Below are 22,843 nucleotides of genomic sequence, written 5' to 3' on the forward strand. Positions count from 1 at the left end.
CGTCTTTTCTGCAATTTTTAGTAACGTTACAGTGAAATAATGTGTGAACTTTATTTAGTTTTTTTGTAAATAAGCAAAGCAGCAAAACTGTTTTATTGTCTTGTTAATGTTTTTTATTGCTTCCTTCGGTGAGACCGCAACAATGACACTCGTCCTTTCACGTTGTAAATCCAAGCACATAGCGGTGGAACATTGTAACAGTGGATGTCACTCATAGACTCATAGGAACATGAGTAGGAACCCTGCTCTGCCTTGCAGGCAGCAGCAGGGTCAGCGAGCCCATGCGTCCCACCCCACAGAGAGCGTCGGTGATGGCCCTCTTTACGTAACAAAAGCGGCTCTTGGCAGGGTGCCAGCTGGAGCGTGGCGGACAAGTGATCACCCAGCCGTAGTTAGGGGTATATGTAAAGGTGTACGTCCCTTAGTAGTTCTAGTGTTAAACATGGTTCAGCTTAAACAGCTCAGATGGCGTCTAACATCCAGCTCAAGGATGGACCATCTGCAGCTGTAATGAAAGCAGCATGACAGCATCTCTACTTTAGCTCTAAGAACCATCTTGCAGATGTTGCAATCATACAGCAGCTGGCAGCAAAAGCAAATGAAGAACGTGACCAAAATCAAGTGCAAATAGCACGAATAACAGAACAGTGCTTCAAATGCAAAATAGTGTGGTTTGGTAAATGAAAACAAGTAATAGGTAACACATGACAGAGGGAGAGAACTGATGGCAACAGATATTGCAGGGGTTTAGGTTTCTTTTGAGTCGAATGGACAGGCAGAGTAAAACAAAGAAACAACTAAGGGCAAAATGATGAAGGCTTCTTCGTTTCTTGTCACCTAAACATTTTTGGTGAAAAAAATTCAAATTTTTCATTGAATTACCAACTTGGGATTTTGTTTGTTGGATTGGAGCAGGATGCTGCTCACCTTTCCTGATGAACAGTTTGACTTTTCAATGAGTCTGACTTACTAACTGCAATGTAGACCTTCCATTTTTTTGAGTTCTTTAGTTGTTTAAGATGAACCTTTATCATTAAGTGCTTTATCAAGTAAGGAGATGTTTTTTTAATGGACATCTTAATTTGGTTTCAGTTATCTAGCCTAGAAAGTAGGAAATGCACAGACTCATTTTTCAGTATTACTTTGAGGATTCATGTTCCAAAATTTTGGTGAAAGTAGGTCTTATAATAGATGGATAAATGCAGGGTTCCACTATTATGCAAGTTGTGATCAGATTGAGCTCTGTTCAACATCAGTAATTAGCAGAACAACAGGGAGCGCATAAGACTGGGATGATCTGCGTTCCAATCCAGTCTCGGCTACCAGGTGTCTCTGAGCAAGAAACTTCAGTGTGTTTCTTCGCCCCCCCCCCAGGAATTAAATGCAGAGACTCTTTCCCACTGTGGGATCAATAAAGTATTGAAAAAAAAATTACAATTACTTGAAACGCTTTATACCTGTTAATGTAAAATACTTAATAAATGCATTGTTTTGGATCTGTGTTTGATACACAAGTAATCACTGATGTTTTTATAATTTCTTTTACATATTTTTGTTCACTTCTGGGTTCAATCATGTGCACTGTGAGCACAAAGCTGCAGGCTCACCTCTGGCATTGTGCTTATTTTTGAAGCGTGAGATCTGTGGAGTAAGTAGAGCCATGGAAACGTGCTCCTGCATTGCTGTTTAAACTGCACGTGCTTAAACGCTTAAATACCGGTAATTGTACCATGGTTCTGTCTAGTTTGAACTATATTATTTACTAAATTGTTACAGTGGAGGTTTTCTGAGGACATTCAGACACAGTCAAACGACCACCGGTGGGAGCCTGATGAGACTAAGCCTGTGACGGGGCGCACAGATCCCGATCACCAGGAGTTCCCACTCAGCGAAATTGGGGAAAACAAATGGCGGAGAACCGGCTCCAGCATGACCGCGACTCCCACGTTCGCTTCGGATGATAGATGCTTCATATACGGATAACTGGTCGGCGGATGCTCAGTGAGTCTGTCTATGTGTGTTGGATTACAGAGACTGTGGAGTCATTAAACAGAATGTGTTTGATGGGCGCATTTTGTGAATGTTTTTCAACTGTGTAGTGGATAATGTGACCTGTGGCAGCGGCTCAGACACACATAGACGTGAGTTACCCGCTGCGTGTTTGTGTGCGATCTTTTTTGGTTACTTTCAAATTAAAAGGGGACGTAAAACTGGAGAGCGGGGCTGAGAACGTCTGTGGTTCCGACGGCAGACGACAAAGTCACTGTATGTACTACGGCGTCGCGACGCATATCTGCTGCTGCGGCGGCGCACAGTGACTAACTCCGCAGTCAAACAGGTGCATATACCTGTTCACAGCAACTGCGTCCTGCCGCGCACGCACACGTCCCGTGAACTGCGCTGAGACGAACGTAGCACGATACTAAAATGGAAAGAAGGTATCCAGTCACAAATCTAAACCTCAGAAAAATACACTCACATGCACTTAAAATGGATAATATTGTTTCAAATACACGTAAATAGAAAAATAATAAAGGTTTTCCATAGTTATAACAGGCAATTTGATTCGTCCGTTAGACAATATCAAAGTTCTTGTCTAGTATCTAATATTGTACAGTATCGAAATAAAAACCAATTAAACAATATCTAGTTTGAGCTGCACAAAATACATTAAATTAGGCGTCAAACCTCTTATCTTTTATGGCATTAAATTAGAGGAAATTGCGATAATTTAGACGAAGTATGTCTAAGTATTAAATACATTCAACTTATTACTTACATTCTACTCCTATTGAAACTGAGCTGAAGCTGATGTGTGTGATGCGGGAGTCGATAAAAGGAGTTCCTCTATCACACACACATGCATGCGCGCGCGCACCCCGACCCTGGTCGCCTGTCCCCTCCCACCCACTATTTTTCCGTCCTCTTCAGAAACCAGTTCTGTCCTTTTCAGCACTGGTCTCTTCAATGAAGGAGAAACTAATTGGTGGGAAGAATAGAAGAAAGGAACTGTAGGAAAACTAAACAAACCAAACTTTCCTTTTCCTTCTCCACACTATGCCACAGAAAGGTAAGTTCTCTTTCTCCTACATCTATGGGCCTGGCTCTTTCCCTCTAGCTCTTCCTTTTCTCCATAGGTCAATCAATATAGAGCTGAAAAAGTTCATCAAATCATTCAGCGGAGAAGGGGAGGACGAGGACTCCCTGGTAGAGTGAAGGATTACTGAAAAAACAACGGGAGAAAAATGCTTAAAAGGAATGAAAGAACCATGAAATCAATTCTGAACAATATGCAGCAGCAATGACTTCAGGAGAGAAGAACCAGACGGACCTAAACGGGAATTAGGACACAAACATTTTCCTAAATATTTATCTATAGACCAAAAGATTATTAATCTTTTAACCCTGGAGAGAGAAATGATTTATTCTATCTGTTATTCGTATTATTAACTAATTCGTTCAAAACCTTGCATGTTATATCAGTCTTATACAGATCAAGCTAAATGTAAAAGCTCGACATTTTATTCTGCCGCTCAATAAACCTGACAACTAAAACAAAAACTATAGGAGCATTATTGTCTTATACTGAATAATTAGGCCTTTGGTTTATAAAATACTAATGGATTATCCTAATAAAGGTTCACATTATATGCTCATTTACAAAAAATAGAGTTTGCAAAACCTACTACTACTAACGAAGTATAATGAAGAACATAAGATAAACAACAACAAAAGAAAAACGATCAAAATACAATGCTTAGGATTGAATGATGTGGATTAATTAAACAATTTACTATATTGCTTGTTTTGGAAGATAAAAATGAACTTTACAAGAAATATTTTTTATAAGCATAACATAACATAAACTGTCTCCTCACACTATAAAACATAGAGAATGAGAACATGATTATTAGCGTGTTTCAAATTCGAAAGAGAATCTTATTAGTATTAATTGATGATTTAATTAAGTCATTAATTAAATCGGAGACAATTATCCACACGATTAGTCAGTTCGAGGTGGATTTGTTTCACGTGAAATTGGGGGCACATGAGAAGCTCGCATCCCATCTGAGCAGCGGAGAGAAGTGGGCTGCACCGCCGCCAGCTGAGCCATTTAAAGCATGTCAGGTGCTCTGACCCAAAGCGACGTTTAGTAGAAGGAGCGAAGTGACATAGATGCGTTTTAAGATCTTTGACCATTTAGTTGATAATAACTTTAAATGCAATGTTATCATGACGAGGGGCTCGTTTGGCCATCGTCACAAGTACCCGGAGACCCAGGCGTCATGTGTCAGCGACGCGCGGTGCTGGAGAAGCCAGTGAACACGGCCATAAAACAAACGAGGGTTAGTCGGTACTGATGCGGCCGTTGGCTTTCTCACAGATTTAAAATGCAATGTGGGCCAATTCTAGTAATTTACAGGATACACATTGAATTCAACGACTCGCATTAACTATCATGTTGTTGGTTATTATGCATTGAAACATAATCAGCTAAATGAAAGAGAAAAAAAGGTTTCACGTCATTGCGTTTAACTATTAGAACGCCCTAGAACTATTAGAGAGAAAGAACAACATTAATGTCTTCGTTGAGAACATTTTCATCGAAACAGTTTAAGAGTTTTAGTTTGAACAAACGCACAGTACGATGATAGAAACAGACTGCTGATTTTGTTAATATCGCTGCAAGGTTGGGCACTTTTTAATTTATTAGTTTGTTTATTGTTTATTGAACTTTATGGAACTTTTAATGTGTTTTACTGTCTTTTAGAGTTTGTCTTATGGCTGGTGGTTGTTGTTGAAATTTAGCTTGTAATTACAACGCATTCCTACAACATTAGCTTGGATTTAGGCGTTTGTTCAATAGATGTGTACAGTTTTACTAATAATGGTAGGTTATATATATCACATGTATTGGTGGTAAAGACGTAACGAGTCGCTTAAAAGCAAATCAGCGGCGGTGTTTCGCAGCAGCTCTGTCTCTCCGCTTCTTTTTCTTCTTATCAGGCCGCTGAATGCGGCTGAATTAAACTTCTATATTGACATTAGCGTGCTCAGTCGAACCCCTTTATGTCCGTTGTGCTGGTCAAATTGGGCTCCCCGCCGCGGTTTTGTGTGGCCGCGTTTTAACGAGCCTTAACTAACGAGGCAACTAAACCCAAATCTCGTCCCCACACAAAGCGTGGCGGGGATGAACCGAGCGGACCTGCAGCTCCGCTCCCCGGCCCTTTGTGTCCTTTCATCAGGGGAAAGCCGCTGGTTCTAGCGGCGACAAGGTGCCTGAAGCCTCCTGTGTGTGTGTGTGTGTGTGTGTGTATGTGTGTGTGCGTGCGTGCGTGCGTGCGTGCGTGCGTGCGTGCGTGCGTGTGTGTGTGTGCGTGTGTGTGTGTGTGTGTGTGTGTTTGTTCGTGTGTGGAGCTGCTTAATGTCCATTATGCGCAGTGTTATTGACAGGAGCTACCTTTGGACTTTAGCTCCCAGAGCTGGGATAAAAGTGTAAAATTTAAAAACATTTAGGTTGAAACTGGCAAAGCCAGTCATCCTTTCCCAGTCACAGGACCAGTCGCTCATTTTATCCAGACACTCCGTGTTTCTGTTGAGCAAGTTAGGACTCAAAAATAGTTAGTCTTCTTTTCTGCTGCAAAGGAGGATGTGGTTCCGCTCCTTTGCTCTGTTTTACAGGTCTGTGTTGATGCTTGTTACATAAATAAAACTAAGACCATTCATTTGTTTGGACAGATTGCAGAAGCCAGACAAGCTGGGAGATGAGTGTTGCCTCCATGATGCAGAACAGTGAGTTCCATTTATGTATCTGTTTGTGCATTGTTGGTGTTATTTAACCACAGCTTAGGGACATGTGCATGACTAAAAACAAATTAAGATACATAACAGATAGCTAAAAGAGGCAGTCAAGTAATTAAATTAATTCTAATTCTGAATGAATGGTGCTGCTGCCGTGTGTTGGGGGGAGGGGGGCATGTCTGTGTATTAATTTTGTTCCTATGGGAAATAAAACTGACTGATTACCATAAATGGTAAAACCCAAACACAAGGCGATGGGTAGGAGGTGGGACAGTCTGAGAACCAGTAGCCATGCACCCGTTCAAAGCTATGACAGTGGACATTGTCAAATGGGTCCTGATGCAGGTTGCCTATGAGGTTAACCTTGTTTCCTAAACAGAATAATTCAATGTTACCAATTCCAATTACAGAAAAGCTTTAACAATAGATATTCTCTATATGTTGGCATGTTTTCTTTGAACTTTTGAACTTTAAATTTTTCTCTTAACCCAAAAAAACCCACAGTGACAATGGTGTCACCAAGACATTTGTTCAGAGATGTGTTTCTCATGGTTTATGTCATTTAGTTTGTATCCAGCAAATAATAAATAATGAGAATAGATGAAAAATAATAGTAATAATCATAATTAATCTTTATAACAAAATAATGTTTTAGGAAAATTAATAGAAGAGGAAATTTCATACTGTAAATATATACTAGTAAAACAATCAACATTTGTGATAACTATCAGAGCAAACATAGCTGATAGCAGCGCCTTTATTTACAGTGGCCCCGAGTGTGTGTGTGTGTGTGTATGTCTATGTGTGTGTGTGTGTGTGTGTGTGTGTGTGTGTGTGATGGGGGGGGGGTTGTATATTTTAATAATGTCCCATTGAGAGGTTTATAAATCTGCAATATGCTTTTCCACACAGAGCCATTAACAGACAATAGACAATTGACTCAGTGTAAATCCCTACTTAACCTGCACAGGCTGCTTTTTGGAGCTGTTGTCAAAGCTGCATGCAGCATTTTATTCTTCACACAAAACCCGCTTTTCTGCAGCTTATGAATGTTCACTGATACTGTTTATCTCCTCTTGCTCCCTAAACTGGGCCTTCATGTAGGACTTTACTTATAAATGGCCAGTTAGTTAATATGTCATAGCCAATTGTGATTTATACCATTTTTACAGTTAAACATTCAATTGGTCAATAACATTTATTATTGAATTTGACACTGGGACACTAACTTATAGATGTCAGACAGTAGATTATGCTCTTTTATATACTGTAGTAACAGGAGATAAATATAAGGTGTAAATATCAACCTATATATGTTGACTTGAGAGCATTGTGTGCTAACTAACCTAACGAATACTAACCTGTATTCGCTCCTCTTGTGTGCGTGGACACTGTCTATTCTCTTTGTTAGCACACACTGATCTGTGCTATGTGTGCAGGTCACAGTGGAGTTAACCAGCTGGGAGGGGTGTTTGTGAACGGGAGACCTTTACCCGACTCTACCAGGCAGAAGATAGTGGAGCTAGCACACAGCGGCGCTCGACCCTGTGACATATCCAGGATACTACAGGTGAAATCATCACACCCACAACTGATTGATATTCACCAAGAGGTGATAGATTATTGAAAACAAAAGTTAGATTATTTGTAGTATGTAATGTGTAAGTCTATAACACTTGGTTTTGGCATGTACATTTATCTTTGTCGTCTTTGCTGTGGAATCGCTAAAAAACAAGCTTCAGTGTGATGCTGTGGTGGCTGCAGTACAACGCAATGGAAAGCATTTGAAGTATTTGACTGACTAACGTCTTTTCCCCACTGATAATAACATCATGTTTTGGTGCAGGTGTCCAATGGCTGTGTGAGTAAGATCTTGGGCCGCTATTATGAAACCGGTTCGATCCGTCCTCGGGCCATAGGAGGCAGTAAACCCAGGGTGGCTACTCCAGAGGTGGTGGCAAAAATTGCTCAGTATAAAAGAGAGTGTCCATCCATTTTTGCCTGGGAGATCAGAGATCGACTGCTGGCAGAAGGAGTCTGTACCAGTGACAATATACCCAGTGTAAGAACCATTTTGTTCAGCTACGTCATGGCACAAACTGGGAATTCAGTTTGCCTAATATCCTTGTTGGATTGAGATCATAGATGAATGGAACTAAAGACAAGGTCCTGAGTTTGATACCCAGGTCGCCCAGCAGCCTTTCTGTACAGTTTGCTTGTCTCCTCTTCTGCCTGGGGTTTTATGTGTTATATTTAGTGAATTGAAATGTAGGAATACAAACAGGGTATATATGAATGTACATAGGACATAACATGGCAAAACAAACCTGGTGATGAGCTGGTACAGGTAGCAAACATGAAGCGACTGACGGGGTAAAAGACAGAAACAGTCCTTATGTGACTTATGTGACCCAGATGAAGGTGGTTGACTTAATTAGCTAGGGAAAAAACAGACATCACACATGACACATGAAGAAACATACACCAGACAAAGACAAAGTCACAGCTGAACTGTCACACATTGCTGTAAGGATCACGGTGCAGCCAGAGTGAGGCCCAGGCGCTGGGCAGGAGGTTAGGGACTGGACAGTTTCATATAGTGTACACTCATACCTGCCTGTCACTGGCAGTCTAATACACCAGTACCACCACATACACCTGAAGCTGGAGGAAACATGAGAAGAACATGCAAATGCCACAAACAAAGGCAGTGGAACAAGTGGAACCCAGGCCCTTCTAGCTGTGGTGTGATGTGCTAAACATCACTGGAAGTGCTACAGGAATGTCTTATATATGAATGCAACAATTCCACAAAAAAGTCTAATGTTGTTTTATGTCTCTCTACCAGGTTTCGTCAATTAATCGAGTGCTCAGGAATTTGGCCAGTGACAAACAGCAACTGGATTCAGTAGGCGGTGAAGGGATGTTTGACAAACTGGTTAATGGTCAAAGCAGCTGGGGAGGCCGCTCAGCGTGGTACACCGGAACCACACTTGCTTCAGCTGGTATGACACTTCTGCTGCTATTACCAGCTATACAGGTCATGACTAAACATGCACAAAAACTGATTACAGTTTATAATCGAATTTCTATAATTATATAGAAAACACATTGATTGAGCCCTTAGGCAGATAGGAAAAAGAGGAAACCTCCTGCAGAACCAGGTTGGTTCTGCCTTGACCTGTTTAGGTGAACAACCATCAAACTGAACACAAGCAGACCGACTGGCCCAGCAATGCTGGTGATGCACAGTCTTTGCCTCAGTCATTACGGGCACACACACAAATGTTCAGCAATGTAATATCCACGGCAGCCTTATGCCTTATTTTCCACACAAAAATCGATGTAGCCTGTGATGCAGAGTGTGATACTGTCAATGTCCTCCCCATGTGGACTGCAGAGAACAGTCTGTGGTGGTAAAACCCTCCTTTACTTGCTCTGTCCAGATCTTCACAGTTTTAACCTGTGGTGTTTGCTGTTTCTCCACTGGAGTGTAAGCAGGAGAGAGGTGAACCAGGTTGAGGTCAGGGTATCCTAAAGAAGAGGGGGGGGGGGGGGGTCCAGTACGTATTTACGCAGCTAATCAAGGTAATTGAGCCGCTGGTCAAATCAGTGTCAATCCACATACTCAGCTCCGGTATTTCTCACTTACTCCCCAACACGAGCAGTCACTCAGACAGCAGTCGCTCGCTTCGGTCACTGGAGTTTTTGTTTTGTTTTGTAAGTAACGAAGGATTGAAGTCTTCAAAAGGTCCCTTGTCTACTCAGAGTATTGTTGGACGTGTCTGCCTCCACGTGTGTGTCGTATAGCAAGTCAAGTAGTATCAGTAATAACGACATTGCACTTAATTGCCTTCATTCAATATGAGGGAAAGGGGGGATCAGAGAGTTAAGGATCAGCCAGAACAGGCAGTTACAAGTAAGATAACTGTTTGACCAAAACCCGAATGTTGCTGGATGATGTACACCCATTTAAATAGAAAGTTGAGGTTTGGAGGGTTAAGGTTTCACATGGGGCTTGTTAACTCAGTTAACTCAGTAGAGTTGTTGGTTTGAAGTTCAATCCCCACCTCACCACTTTAAGTTTAATTTGTCCTGCCTCTTATTTGGTTTTCTAACACAAATGTAAATGCTGTAAATCATGATAATAAACCATGCAATTTGGAGGGATGCAACGCTAGCGTGACCACACTGTACATGTCTGATGCCGTCACAGTGGTCCAAGGAACCGCTCAGGCTCAGGCACATGAAAAGTTAGAGGGGACAATGGGTGCAGGCATGGTTAAAGTCCCCAGAGATGAGAACTAGGGTGTTCGGATGCTGTGTCGGCAGCTGTGCACGCGCTCACACGTGACAGCGGTGTCGGCCGACGGAGTAATGTAAGCGGCGGCTACCAGTACCTAGTAGGGCCGAACACCGACTGCCACCAGTTTATGTCCTCGCTACGGTGTTGGTGGTTAACCGTGATGTGCTCCGGGTTTCGCCATCTGTCGTTCACAAACACCGCAGCTTTCCTTCCTCTCTGCGCCACGCTCCGGTCCGACGGCACCAGCGTAAATACACGGTGTCCGGTGTGTCCAGGTTGAGCCACGTCTCGGTCCGAACGCTGCAGCCGCGTAAGCGCCGTAGCCTGTTGGAGAGAGCGCGGGTGTTTCCCATAGTAACGGACGGTACGTATGGCGTGCACCTCCGCTTCCTCTCCCGGCGTTTAACTCCAGCTCTGCAGCGTCGTCGGTTTCTCCGTGTCTCGGCTGGAACCTCCCTTTCCCGCGTGGACAAACTTGGCTCGGCTAAGAGCTAACAGCTGGTCCCGAGCGTAAACAATGGAGCCTAGGCGATGCTAAAGGGTCCCCAAGGCCAGCTCAAAAATATGGCAAAAGATAATAAAACAAAGTACAAAAGTAATAAACTTTGTGCCCACAGTTGCATGACTCCATATGGAGTTGAAAGAAAAACACAACACATATGGAATCAAAATAAAGGGACATACTTGCTGCCACACATGCAAGGCCATCTTAACAAGACAAGTTATTAGTTATTAGTTACAGTAGCTTAAATGTAACAAATGCATAGATTAATTTGACAGCATCACTTTCATTTGAAAAAAACTGTAGGATTTCAAAATGTCTGTTGATGTAATGTTGATTATAAATCTGAACTTAACTGGTCTCTAACCATCCCTTCACCTTTTCTCCTTCCTGCCTCATTTCTTTGCAGCAGAGCATCTACAAGGAGATGCAGGGGAGACCACTATATCAGTTATTTCTAATGGTGAAGAGTCAGAGGAGACTCAGATGAGACTTCAGTTGAAAAGAAAACTCCAAAGAAACAGAACATCTTTCACACAGGACCAGATAGAAGCACTAGAGAGAGGTAAGCGTCAGTATCATCATTGTGCAAATGTTCCCAGGTTGAGACATGGCTGGGTTGGATCCACAGTTATAGGTCATTTCATTTTTTTCTGAACCTCATCCATAACATTTAACTCTACCAGCTGTTTTGCCTTTAGCTGATTTTATTTAACAACAGTTCCTATTGAGGAATGAACCTTGTTTAATACCAATATTTAAAAATTCAAGATTCAAGATTCAAAAAACGTTATTAATTCCATAGGGAAATTATTTTGCACATTTTGATCACTGTCACAGTTGGAGGTACACATAAGATGGTAGGGAGATTAAAAAAAATGCCAACACATCTGCAGGCAGGCAGGCTGCCTTTGAACCTGAGGTGTGTATTGTGGCAGCAGATGAATCAAATTGTGATCCGACTTTCCCAGAGGGGGGAGGGCAGTGGAAGAGTTGGCATCCTTAACATTAGCCTTCATCAGATCCAGTGTCTTCACACCTCTGGTAGGACAGCTCCCAAATTGGGTGAATGTAGGAAGTGACTTGTCGAGGCTGGTGTGAATAAAGTCACCAGAGATCATAAAGAAAGCGTCAGGATGTCTGCACTGCAGGTTGGAGACGACCGCCTGTATGATGTCACATACCGTGGCAGTGTTCATGGATGGGGGGGGTTGTAATGTCTTGGTGGTCAGTCACCTGTAATGAGTATAATGTGTGGAAACTCTCTGGGTAAATAACGTGGACGGGGGCCTCGGCCAGCAGTTCGATGTCAGGGCTGCAAATCTGCTCTTTGACCGTCACATTTCCAAGATGGCACCATTTATTGGTAATAAACACGCCCCCCCCCCCCCCCCTCCTTGCTTCTTCCTGGTCCCCACTCGGTCTCTGTCAAAGCGTACGACGCAAGTCTGGGATGCCGTCATGCAGCCAGGTCTCTGTAAAACACATCAAACTGCACTCAGCAGATTTTCTGCACTCAGAAGATTTTCTCCTCTTTCACTAGAGCTTTCAGTTATGTTATGTTATTGTTATTATCCAATGACCTTACGTTGCCCATAATCAGATAAGAAGAGACAAACACCAGCTCTGCCCATTTCCCTCAGCTGTAACTGGCCTATATATGCTACTGACCCCTTGAAATTTATTTTTCACCATTGAATCATGTTCAATTAACACACACAGTTGTACACAGCACATCTCTTCTCATCTTAGCCAAAAAAGATTGTCCCTGCTTTAGATGACCTGCGTATGGCCTTTCATACGCAGAGCATTGATAGTGAGTTATGATGTTGTTATCCAGTTACCTGTGCATTAATCACACACAAACTACACAATAAATGCCCTACAACCTCTAACTACATATTTACAATAAAGGCTCCTGAGCTAATGTAGACCAGCTAGGTTGTCAAATCATTACAATTAAATTATCTCCAGTGGTTTTAGATCTTACCCCATACACCAGGATTCTGATCTTTGGACCAAAAAATAAATTTTTAAAAACCTTGGTCACTAACTTCTGTTGGAAGCACATTGTCTCCAAAGGCCAACATCTTTTACTTAATTAGTACTGAATTAATAATGGTATTATTATTAATTGTATGATTTAAAGGAGTTTGCACGTTCTCCCCGTGTTTGCGTGGGTTCTCTCCGGGTTCTCCGGCTTCCTCCCACAGTCCAAAGACGTGCATTAGGTTGATTGGCTTCTCTCCATTGCCCGTAGGTGTGAGTGTGTGAATGAATGGTTGTCTGTCTATGTGTTGCCCTGCGATGGACTTGCGACCTGTCCAGGGTGTACCCTGCCTCTCGCCCGTAGCCAGCTGGGATAGGCTACAGCACCCCCGTGACCCCGCACTAGGGAGTAAGCGGTTAAGAAAATGGATGGATGGATGGATGTATGATTTAAACTATACTGTAGTTCCACTCTATGTTCCTCAAACCTATGTAGTTAGTAATCAATCAATCAAGATTTGTTCATTGTTAAATCCACACAAAAACAACTTAGGTTAAGTCATGAGCTTTGTTTTGAACCTTTCATACTGATGTGAAAAATCATTTGTCTCTTACACTCTACAGTTTAGTAGAACTGCAGCTGAACCAGAGTCACATGGCCATAATTGCCCAGGAGCTGGCTGTCCTAATGTTATACAAAGATGGCTCTGCATTGACTCAGATCTAACCCTGTTGCGATAACACAGGCCATGAGAGGTATGCAATACAGTTTTACTTACTGTACAGTTTGTCCACCACAGACTTTCAGTCATTTTAATAGCAGCAGTATCACATAGGAAGTACGACGCTGGGAAACCTTAAATCTCAGTTAGACTATGTAATTGAAGTCATATGCCAGCATAGCTGTTGCTGTGATGATACAATTACCAATTTAGTTTTCTATTTCACAAGCTTTGTATTATTACAGTTATTGTTTCACTTAATACCGGAGTTTTTATTTTTCCCATTGTGATGTAGAAAATAAGAATTTCATCTATAGTTAAAATCATTTCAGTTCAATTTACCGTATACATTTATTGATATAATCATCAGGATGCTAAAGAAAAGAATAGTGTATATACAGAAGCAAGAAAGTCACTGCCAGCAGACTAGCATCCCATGGCAAAAAGCCCAAATATCCTCCATCCTAGGTCAAAAGCCAAGGTAAGGGATTAGGGCAGGTTAAACATATCCTAGACTTGGTTTCACAGAACAGGATCAATTAAACCCAGTGTAGTTGCCATGATGATTTTTTCTGTGTTACCCGTGAATATCCACTCATACCATTTTAATTCAGCCTATACTCACATGCATGAAAGCAGATTAAAATAAGATGTAGATCTATTCTCTGAGGTTAGCCTGCTTTGGACCATGCAAACATCCAGGTTAAAAGAAACCTGGTGGAACCCAGTGAGTTGACTGACTGGTAAAGAAACTTGTCACGGTTCAAGGTGAAGGACCCAAACACACAGCACAAAGTTCTCAGTGGTCTAACAATCTGGCAAATGCAAAAGGTAAGTACTGGAGCTTAAATAACTCAAGTGATAACTAATTGAACACAGCTAGGACATCACATGACTGACAAGAAATTAAAGCTGTCAGAAACAGGCAGAAAGCAAAAAAAGTTACAAAGTAAAACCGGAAGCTAGCAAAACAACAATTTGAAGGTGTAACCTTGATAGAAAGTAAAGCATGAATTAACTAGGCTAAAACCGGAACTAAACAGGAAGTTGACAAAATAAAACAGGAAACCAGGCAGAAACCAGACAACAATGCTGAATCTATGACAAAACTCAGTTTTCTGTTCTTTCATTGTCTTTCATTATTCTTCATTAAGATGCCCCAAATATTGTCATATTGTCATGGTTCCAGCATCATGTCCAGTGTTCATGAACTTGACCAATCAACCTTTTATTTAGTTCCTGTTTCAGTTCCATTCAATTCACGCTTTACTTTCTGTCATGTGAACCTCAGCTGTGTTCAATTAGTTATTAGTTGAGTAATTGAAGCTCCAGTGCTCACCTGTTCCAACTGTTTCTTGTTGTCACCACTTTCCAGTGTCTCGCATGGTTTCCTGCCAGTGCTAGACTCAGTACCCATTCTTGTGTTTTGACTCGAGCACTTCCGTGTTTGCTAGCCGAGCTATTTGAAGATGGTGTGAAGGCATCTATCCTCGAAGGTCAGTTAAATGCCGCAAATGAGTTGAATGACATTATTATGGAAGAGGTAACGACTCGGCTACCCCGTCAAACTGGAACGCTCTCTGCACTCTGCATCTGCAAAAACTCTGCTTTCTGACTTTATTGAGCTCATGCCTCGGCTCCGGGTTTCCATCGACGCATTGACTGACGTCATCAGAGCACAAGGAAGTTCCCCAATGTTCCTCCTGAAGGAGCTCCTGGGGGTAATCACTTCAGCACCCAACCCGCTCGTCGGGAGGCCCTGTTTTAAAGGAACCCCGGCCTGCTGGAGACAATAGGACTTTTGGAGACATCCCGGAAATGGAGGTGTGTAGATCCAACATGTCCCTACTGCGACTGCTGATGCTCCAGTCAGCTTCTAGGCCTCTGCCTGCATCCGCCACTGTGTCTCTGCCTGCATCATCCACAATGTCTCAGCCCGCAATCGCTACTGGTTCCCTGCCTGCCATGACGTCTCTGAGTGTTGCTGCCCCTGTCGCCAAGCCTTGTCAAGCTGCAGTAGAGTTGTCGCCACCTGCCCGGTTCCGGGCGGTCCACTAATGACCGCGCCTGCCTCGGCTCCTGGTGGCCTGGAGACGATTGCATCTGCTTTAGCTCCTGGTGGTCCAGGGGAAGCCACGTCGGCCTTGATTCCTGTCTCCTCTGCTTTAATGTCTTCAGGTGGCCTCCCGGGGGTTCCTGTTGGCAGCACCGCAGCTGGTAAGCTCCTCCCCTTGACGCCTGCTTCTGTGGAGGTTTTTCCATGGGTTCCTGAACGCTACTCTGCTCTTCAGTCTCACTCTCCAGCTCCTAGTCTGCGTATCACTGCCATCCTGCAGCTCAGCTCTAATGCTCTTGGTGGTCCCATCGACTCCCCCCTTTGGTCTCCTGGGTTAACGCTCGCCTGGAGGATATCATCTCTCCCTATGTCCTCTGTTGGCATCTTGTTTCAACGTTGGCCTCCTAGAATTCCACGTTCGCTCCTGGGCACTACAGGTGCCGTTATGGCCCAGCAGCTGCTGGGAAGAGACTCTACTTGCCTCCACCCTTCTTGAGAGGATAGTTTGGACTATGTGTTGCTTGCTTTACATTTTGGACTCTGTCTTGGACTTGCCATACTTACATAGATGTTGTCTGTGTTTTGCCTTGTTTTTGCCCTCCTTCAGTCCTCCCTCCACCCACCCTGTTGGTGTTCTTGGCAGTGTTTTGGGCTCCTGGGAATTCACCTTGGAGGGGGAGGGGTTCTGTCATGGTTCCAGCATCATGTCCAGTATTCATGGTCATTTCTGGGTTTCCCATTGGCCAGATTGTTGTGTGTTGTTACCACTTTCCAGTGTCCAATGTATTTTCATGTCGGTTCTAGACTCAGTACCCATTCTTGTGTTTTGACTCATTCTTTTTGTCTAATCCGTTTTTGCCCGCTGGATTTTGGAACTGACTTCAAGCTCTGTTTCCCGTGGTGTGCATTTGGGTCCCAATTTGTCCATTCTTGCTCACTCCTGCTCCGTTCATGACACATATTACTTTTTGACAGTAGCCTATAATGCTACTTATTCGTGTAGCAAACATTATTAGACCATTAAACAAATGTTTTTGAGCTAGTTTTGTAAAGACTGGTTATTATTATTTTAACTGAGTTCATAAGAATCGGATGAAGGGAAAACATTCAGTTCTTAGAATAGGCCTGAATCTTGGTTTACACAACTTTTTTACATCTTCTAAAACTAGGCAGGTAAAAAAGTAACAGGCATTCACTCTTTGAATAACCTTTAATTTTCACATGTAAGGTATCTACATGGCAGGCTATAACTAAAGACTTGTATTGATTTTTTTGACTAGGTTCTGCATATTTGTTGTTATGCTCGTATTTATGTACATTTATTGTGATTGATAGATGTAGTCTACATGAGGCTTGAGTTACAGTAGCTTCTCCTTCTCATCCTTGTTGGCAAATACTTGGAATGGATCTGATCTACTAGCTTTAATTAGTGCAGAGCCAGGCTTTTTCTGTCGAGGTCACTTGAAATATTGCTGTGTAATGCAATATACAGTATCTACTACTATATTTGTGCTATATTTTACACCTGGTGTGTGTGTGTGTGTGTGTGTGTGTGTGTGTGTTCTTCTCCTTGTTGGGAAAACATTCTTAAAGTGATATTATAAAAGAAACGATGACAATGGTTTGCAGTAGTCAGAAAAGCTGTAAGTTAAGCTGCATTGTATGTGAACACAGGTTAAGGTACAGTATTAAAGAACAGGGTGGTTCAGTGTGTCTTTGGGTCTGAGACTGTGTGTTGTCAACCAGTGGTACTGTAGCATCATGTAACACATCCTAATGCACTTACAGTATAGAAATAATAATAATAGTAATCAGGTAATACTGTAGTGAACTTAGAGAAAACCGATTTTTTAGCATTTTGCAATCAGAAGAATAAGAACCAGGAAAAAACAGAATTCATAAGAAAATCTGAAATTTTAATAAATAAAGATTCAAACATTACCAAACTATAACAAAAGCAGAACACAACAAATTCTCAATGAAACACAGATTATCAGGTTTCTTAGCAGTATTTAAAACTGAGCAGCTATGCAGCATTTTATGACGTCCACTAAATGATTTCTGGTAATCTTTTCTGAAGATGTGATTCCTTGCTTGGTTTCTATTACAGAATTTGAAAGGACTCATTATCCAGACGTATTTGCCCGAGAACGCCTTGCTAACAAAATAGACCTTCCAGAAGCAAGAATACAGGTAGGGTAGGTCATCTTGGATTTATCTGTGTGTGTGTGTGTGTGTGTGTGTGTGTGTGTGTGTGTGTGTGTGTGTGTGTGTGTGTGTGTGTGTATGTGTGTGTGTGTGTTTCTCTCCTTGTTAAGAACGTGAAAACATCATTATAGTGATATTAATAAATGAAGAAACAATGACATTAAATAAATATTTTATTAAATATATTAATGTATCTTTCCATTAAGAGACATAAAAATAAAAATGACTTTAATCGCATGTTCAAAATGGAAATTATTTACAAAAGGCTACATGACATTCATACTTATACCACATTATTACATATACCATCATAATATGTCATTTTTGTTGTGTGCATGCATGTGTGTGTGTGTGTGCGTGTGTGTGTGTGTGTGTGTGTGTGTGTGTGTGTGTGTGTGTGTGTGTGTGTGTGTGTGTGTGTGTGTGTGTGTGTGTGTGTAAACATCCAGGCTCCAAAGACAAAACACAGAGGTTTGACATTTGGCACTTTATTGAAAGCAGATCGCAGCAATTCACATGCAGACTCACAGTCACAGTCCTGTTTCTTTTAACTACAACTCCAGTGACTTTCAAACGGGTTCACTTCTTCGATTTAGATAATGTACAGACGACAAGATAATAAAAAAACATTGTCCAGGTATCGACAAGGACAGCTAACATGTTATTCCTGCTACAAACAGGAACAACCAGTGCGGCATTCTGAAGTTGGTCACCAATTAACGTGGTCGTAAGTTGTTACAGAACAGCTGTATTAGTAGTAGCATTACCATCTGGTCTCCTAAACGATGGACTGTTGTGGCGTGAACTTGGACCAGAAATCGTTTTTTCAAAAATCCGCTTCTGTATTATTCTTTCAGGCTGAGGCATAATGTCACTATCTATTCAATTAAGAATTTCTCTGAGCAAGTCAGAAAATGTCTGCCTTCCTGCAGCAATACTGTCCATAATTTACGCATCCACCTGTAACGAATTTCATAATAATAAACAAATTTTACATCTTAATGAAACGTATTTCATAATAATAAGCTTAATTTGGAAAATGTTTATGATTGTTTCATAATTTCATTTCTTTCATTTTCATAATTTCATTGAACATTGAACATTTTGGAGTTCCATAAATGCTTAGCCTAGCCCTTTTTCATGCTTAGCATACAGTAGCCCTGTTCATGTTTAGCCTAGCTCTTGTACATGTCTGCAGTAGATAAGTTCTCTGCCCAAGTCAGCCACGCGTTGCTCTGCACTTAAAAGAAAACTTCACAGATTTTCAATGGGGGGTTGAAAATCTGTATGTAAGAATGAAGGGGCACTCAGATTCCTCCATTATTTCTATATAGAGAAATGATCATTTATTCTTCCTCCAAGACACCCTGGCAAATTGTTTGCCATGGGCTCATAGACTACAGCTAGTGCTTCCTGGTTTCCTCTGTACCTGCCCCAGCAGGGGTCAGACTGAGAAAGGGACAAAGCCAGCCTGCTGGAGTGAAACTGCTCTGTCTGCAATTGTTTTTCCTTGCATGCGCGTACAGCACAGGCTAACATTAGCAACGTAAGCTAACGCTACTACAGACTCTCCAAAACAGATAAGCAGCAGCTTTGTAACTGTACTCAGCAGTAAGGTCCACAACTTCAGCCAAGAGGAATCGGCAGCAGTCAGGCCGATATTGCCTACAAAATTAAATTAAGTTTTATTAATATAGCTCCAAATCACAACAAGATTATCTCAAGGCACTTTACAAAGTAAGGTTTAAGACCTTACACAACTGAACCCAGCAAATCCCACAAACAGCAAGCCTTTAATTACAATTTGACAGTAACAGTGGAGAAGAAAAACTACCTCTCTAACAAGGAAGAAACCTCCAGCAGAACCGAGCTGGATGTGGGCAGCCATCTGCCTTGACCGGTTGGGGTGAGGGGATAGAGAAAGAGAAAAAAAAACAAGCACAGGCAGGATGGTTGGTCCGGGGAGTGGATACAGGCAGAATGGTTGCCTATCAAAGACACAGATGCTACAGGGCTTTGTGGGCTAAGAAACAAGGAAATTAATGACATCTGATATTTAACATTTAACATTCATATTTTTCACCTGACGCCTGACATACATTATTCATTCATGAAATCATAATGTAGGTGTGTGGTGTTATTGTGTAAATAATGCAAATTATGTTTGGAAATCAATACATTATATTAACATGTTGATTTTGTAGCATACTCTTCCACAATCATAACATATAATAACAACAACAACAACAACAAAACCGACACCAACAACAATAATAATAATAATAGTTATAATAATAGTTGTTGTTATTATTATAAAATAAATGCACGAGGTAAAGATTTTAGGGAACTACTTTTTGCTTTAAAAGACTCATTAATTATCAAAATAAGTTTTACTTTCTCTTGTTCTTTACCAGCCATCACTTGAAAGGCAGCTCGGGCTGCACGGTTTAGTTAATCGTTCTCATTCATTGTTCACAGCTCAGGCTCTGTTGCGAGCAGCAAGTACTACAGTTAATTTGTGATTCGTTCATATGGATCTTTACGAATTGTTTGTTCATTTATATGTCGCTCCAGTACGTTCCTGATTCATTCATTTATCAAGTGACCATTACCAAGTGACTGTTACACTGTTAAACAACAATGGCAGGGAAGATGCAGGTTAATGTGATTTGTACTGTATTTGCCAGGTTTTCACATGGTTTGAATTGCTTGTAGCATTTTGTGATTATAATTTCTCCGCTGGAGCAAACCATGTTGTCTTCAGTATATAGTGTTTGAGGACCGCAGCCATTTTTACAACGGCCACAGCGCCGCCTGCTGTAAATGAATGAACTGAACAGATGACTCAAAATGATTTGTTCACTTTACCGTTCAAGATTTAAGGATCCAAGTCACTTCAAGAATCTATCTTCCCATCTTTAGAAAGTAGGCGGTTCTGGAGATTTGTTTAATGTATGATGTAAAAGACAGATCTTGATCAAAGATGACACCAAGGTTCCTCACAGTAGAATATGAAGCTAATGTTATGTCATCCAGGGTGGCTATGTGACTCAATAGTGTCTCCCTCTGATTTTTAGGCCCAATGATAAGAATCTCTCTCGTCTGAATTTTAGTTGAAGGACGTTTTGGGACTGTCTTTTAAACAACTTTGAATTTTCACTGGTTGATCTGTTTCATTTGCTTCCAAAACATATATAGTTGAATATCATCTGCATAACAATGTAAATTTGTAGAATGCTTCCTAATAATATCACCTAGAGGAGACATTTATAGACTGAAGGGAATTGGACCAAGCACAGAACCCTGTGGTACTCCAGGAATCTGTTCAACAAATAGGATTTAAACCATCCCAGTGGTGTTCCTTTAATCCCGATGCTATGTTCTAGTCTCTGTAATAGAATGTTGTGATCAAATGTATTGATTGTATTGTAACAGGACAAGGACATAAACTAGACTGCTATGTCTGAAGCTAAGAGAAGATCATTAGTGACTCTAATCAGAGTCGTTTCTGTGTTATGATGTTTTCCAAATGCTGACTGCCAGCCACTCAGCGCTAATACAGTACATTAGCTAACAATAGGCAACGAAAGCTAATGCTACTCCAGACAGTCCAAAACACAGCACAAGCAGCAGCTTGTAACTTTACTCAAACTTCACAGCACAACCTAAAACAATAAAATGTAGAATATATTACTTAGTGCTCATTTGGCCGTTCTGTCACGGCTGTTTTTTTGGGTTTCCTCTTGGCATCCTGAAGCTAGTTTCCGTATCCTCTGAATGTATGTAACTCTAAACTGATCACAACAAATATACACAGTCAGCAATAGAATCCGCAACTTCATCCAAGAGAAACCGGCAGTGGGAATTTCATTGCAGCACTGGGATATTCAGTCGTGCTTCTATTGGCGCAGAGACACGATGCACCAGGCTCTCGGCAGTCGATGGCAGGATGCTGGTGTTTGGCTCTGCCAGACACCGTCTGTCAGCTCTCTGCTGCAGGCAGCCTCATCCTCTTCCAAACAGCATAACTCTTCGGCGTGTACTCTGGCTCATTCAACTAATCACAAATATCAGACTATGAAGACGTCTCTGTCTTCTAAATAAACTACAGCGGGACATTCAGCCATTGAATATTAGAGCTGTGTGCAAGGAAAAACAATGGCGGACAGAGCATTTACGCTCTCTGCCTTGCCCTGTACCCCACTCTCCATGCCTGTTGTTTGGGGCAGGTACAGAGAAAACTAGAAAGCACTAATTGTAGTTTTTGAGCTCATGGTAAACCATCTGCCGAGGTGTCTTACCAGAGGAATAAATGAGAACTTCTCTGCAAAGAAATTATGGAGCAATATGAGTGTCCCTTTATTCTTAAATATTACATGCATTGCATTGGTGCCTTTTACTTTGCTAGTTCTCTCCAGGCATGTTTGCTTAGCCTTGCACATGCCACGCTTAGTCTTTTGTTGTTGTCTTGCTTGTGTCTAGTCTTGCTCATGCCTGGCATTTTAATTTAGCCTTATTAGTTAACCTGGTTTTGTTTTGTTCACTATTCTGTTTATTGAGTTTTGTGCTATTCCTGCTTTGAGTTCCTATTAAGGACATATTATCAGTTGCACACTGATTCTGACTTGAACTTGGTCCAAATGGACCATGAACTCGACCCCCCCACCTCTGATGGTGGATAATGACATTATCTTAGTATTGACTAAAGATGTCACACATAAAATCATTGTTTTTTCCCTGCTGTGTGTAGGTTTGGTTTTCCAACAGAAGAGCGAAATGGAGACGAGAGGAGAAGCTGAGAAACCAACGTCGTCAGGCGTCAAACTCGTCCAGTCATATTCCCATTAGTAGTAGCTTCAACACCAGTGTTTACCAGCCTCTACCACAACCTACTACACCAGGTACTAATATGAACAAACATAAAGTCAAACATCAAGCATGAAGATTATGAAAGAATTAAGAAAGCACACTGCTCCAGGTAAGGAAGCTCTTTTAGTTTTACAGCATTGACTGGAGCTTCCGCCGAGTGTATCCATTGCTGTGTTCACATTTGTGCCAGCATGAAAATACCACTTCAAAAACATCATAAGCACACTATTCTGGAGTATTATTTACTTTTAAACAGTTCTCATAGTTATGGGTGTTTTAACACTAGAACTACTAAAGGACGTACACCTTTACATATACCCCTAACAACGGCTGGGTGTTCATATGTCCGGCAGGCTCCAGCTGGCACCCTGCCAACAGCCGCTTTTGTT

General features: G+C 41.6%; 1 protein-coding gene across 2 annotated transcripts in view; it reads left to right on the forward strand.

The window, feature by feature from the left end:
• Positions 1-1,761: 1,761 nt before the first annotated feature.
• LOC114857276 (paired box protein Pax-6-like) overlaps positions 1,762-22,843 on the forward strand; it is a 33,422-nt gene continuing 12,340 nt past the window's right edge. The window contains exons 1-8 of one of the 2 annotated variants that reach the window (XM_055509675.1): positions 1,762-2,001; positions 5,740-5,793; positions 7,242-7,372; positions 7,649-7,864; positions 8,651-8,807; positions 11,020-11,175; positions 17,488-17,570; positions 22,336-22,486. In XM_055509675.1, the coding sequence (XP_055365650.1) occupies positions 1,965-2,001; positions 5,740-5,793; positions 7,242-7,372; positions 7,649-7,864; positions 8,651-8,807; positions 11,020-11,175; positions 17,488-17,570; positions 22,336-22,486 (985 nt within the window). In that variant the 5' untranslated portion in view covers positions 1,762-1,964. Of the gene's footprint in view, positions 2,002-2,953; positions 3,071-5,739; positions 5,794-7,241; positions 7,373-7,648; positions 7,865-8,650; positions 8,808-11,019; positions 11,176-17,487; positions 17,571-22,335; positions 22,487-22,843 lie in introns of those variants that run through there. The other variant, XM_029153620.3, reaches the window with a different exon arrangement.

This window comes from Betta splendens, chromosome 6 (assembly GCF_900634795.4).
Source record: "Betta splendens chromosome 6, fBetSpl5.4, whole genome shotgun sequence".
Taxonomy (NCBI): domain Eukaryota; kingdom Metazoa; phylum Chordata; class Actinopteri; order Anabantiformes; family Osphronemidae; genus Betta; species Betta splendens.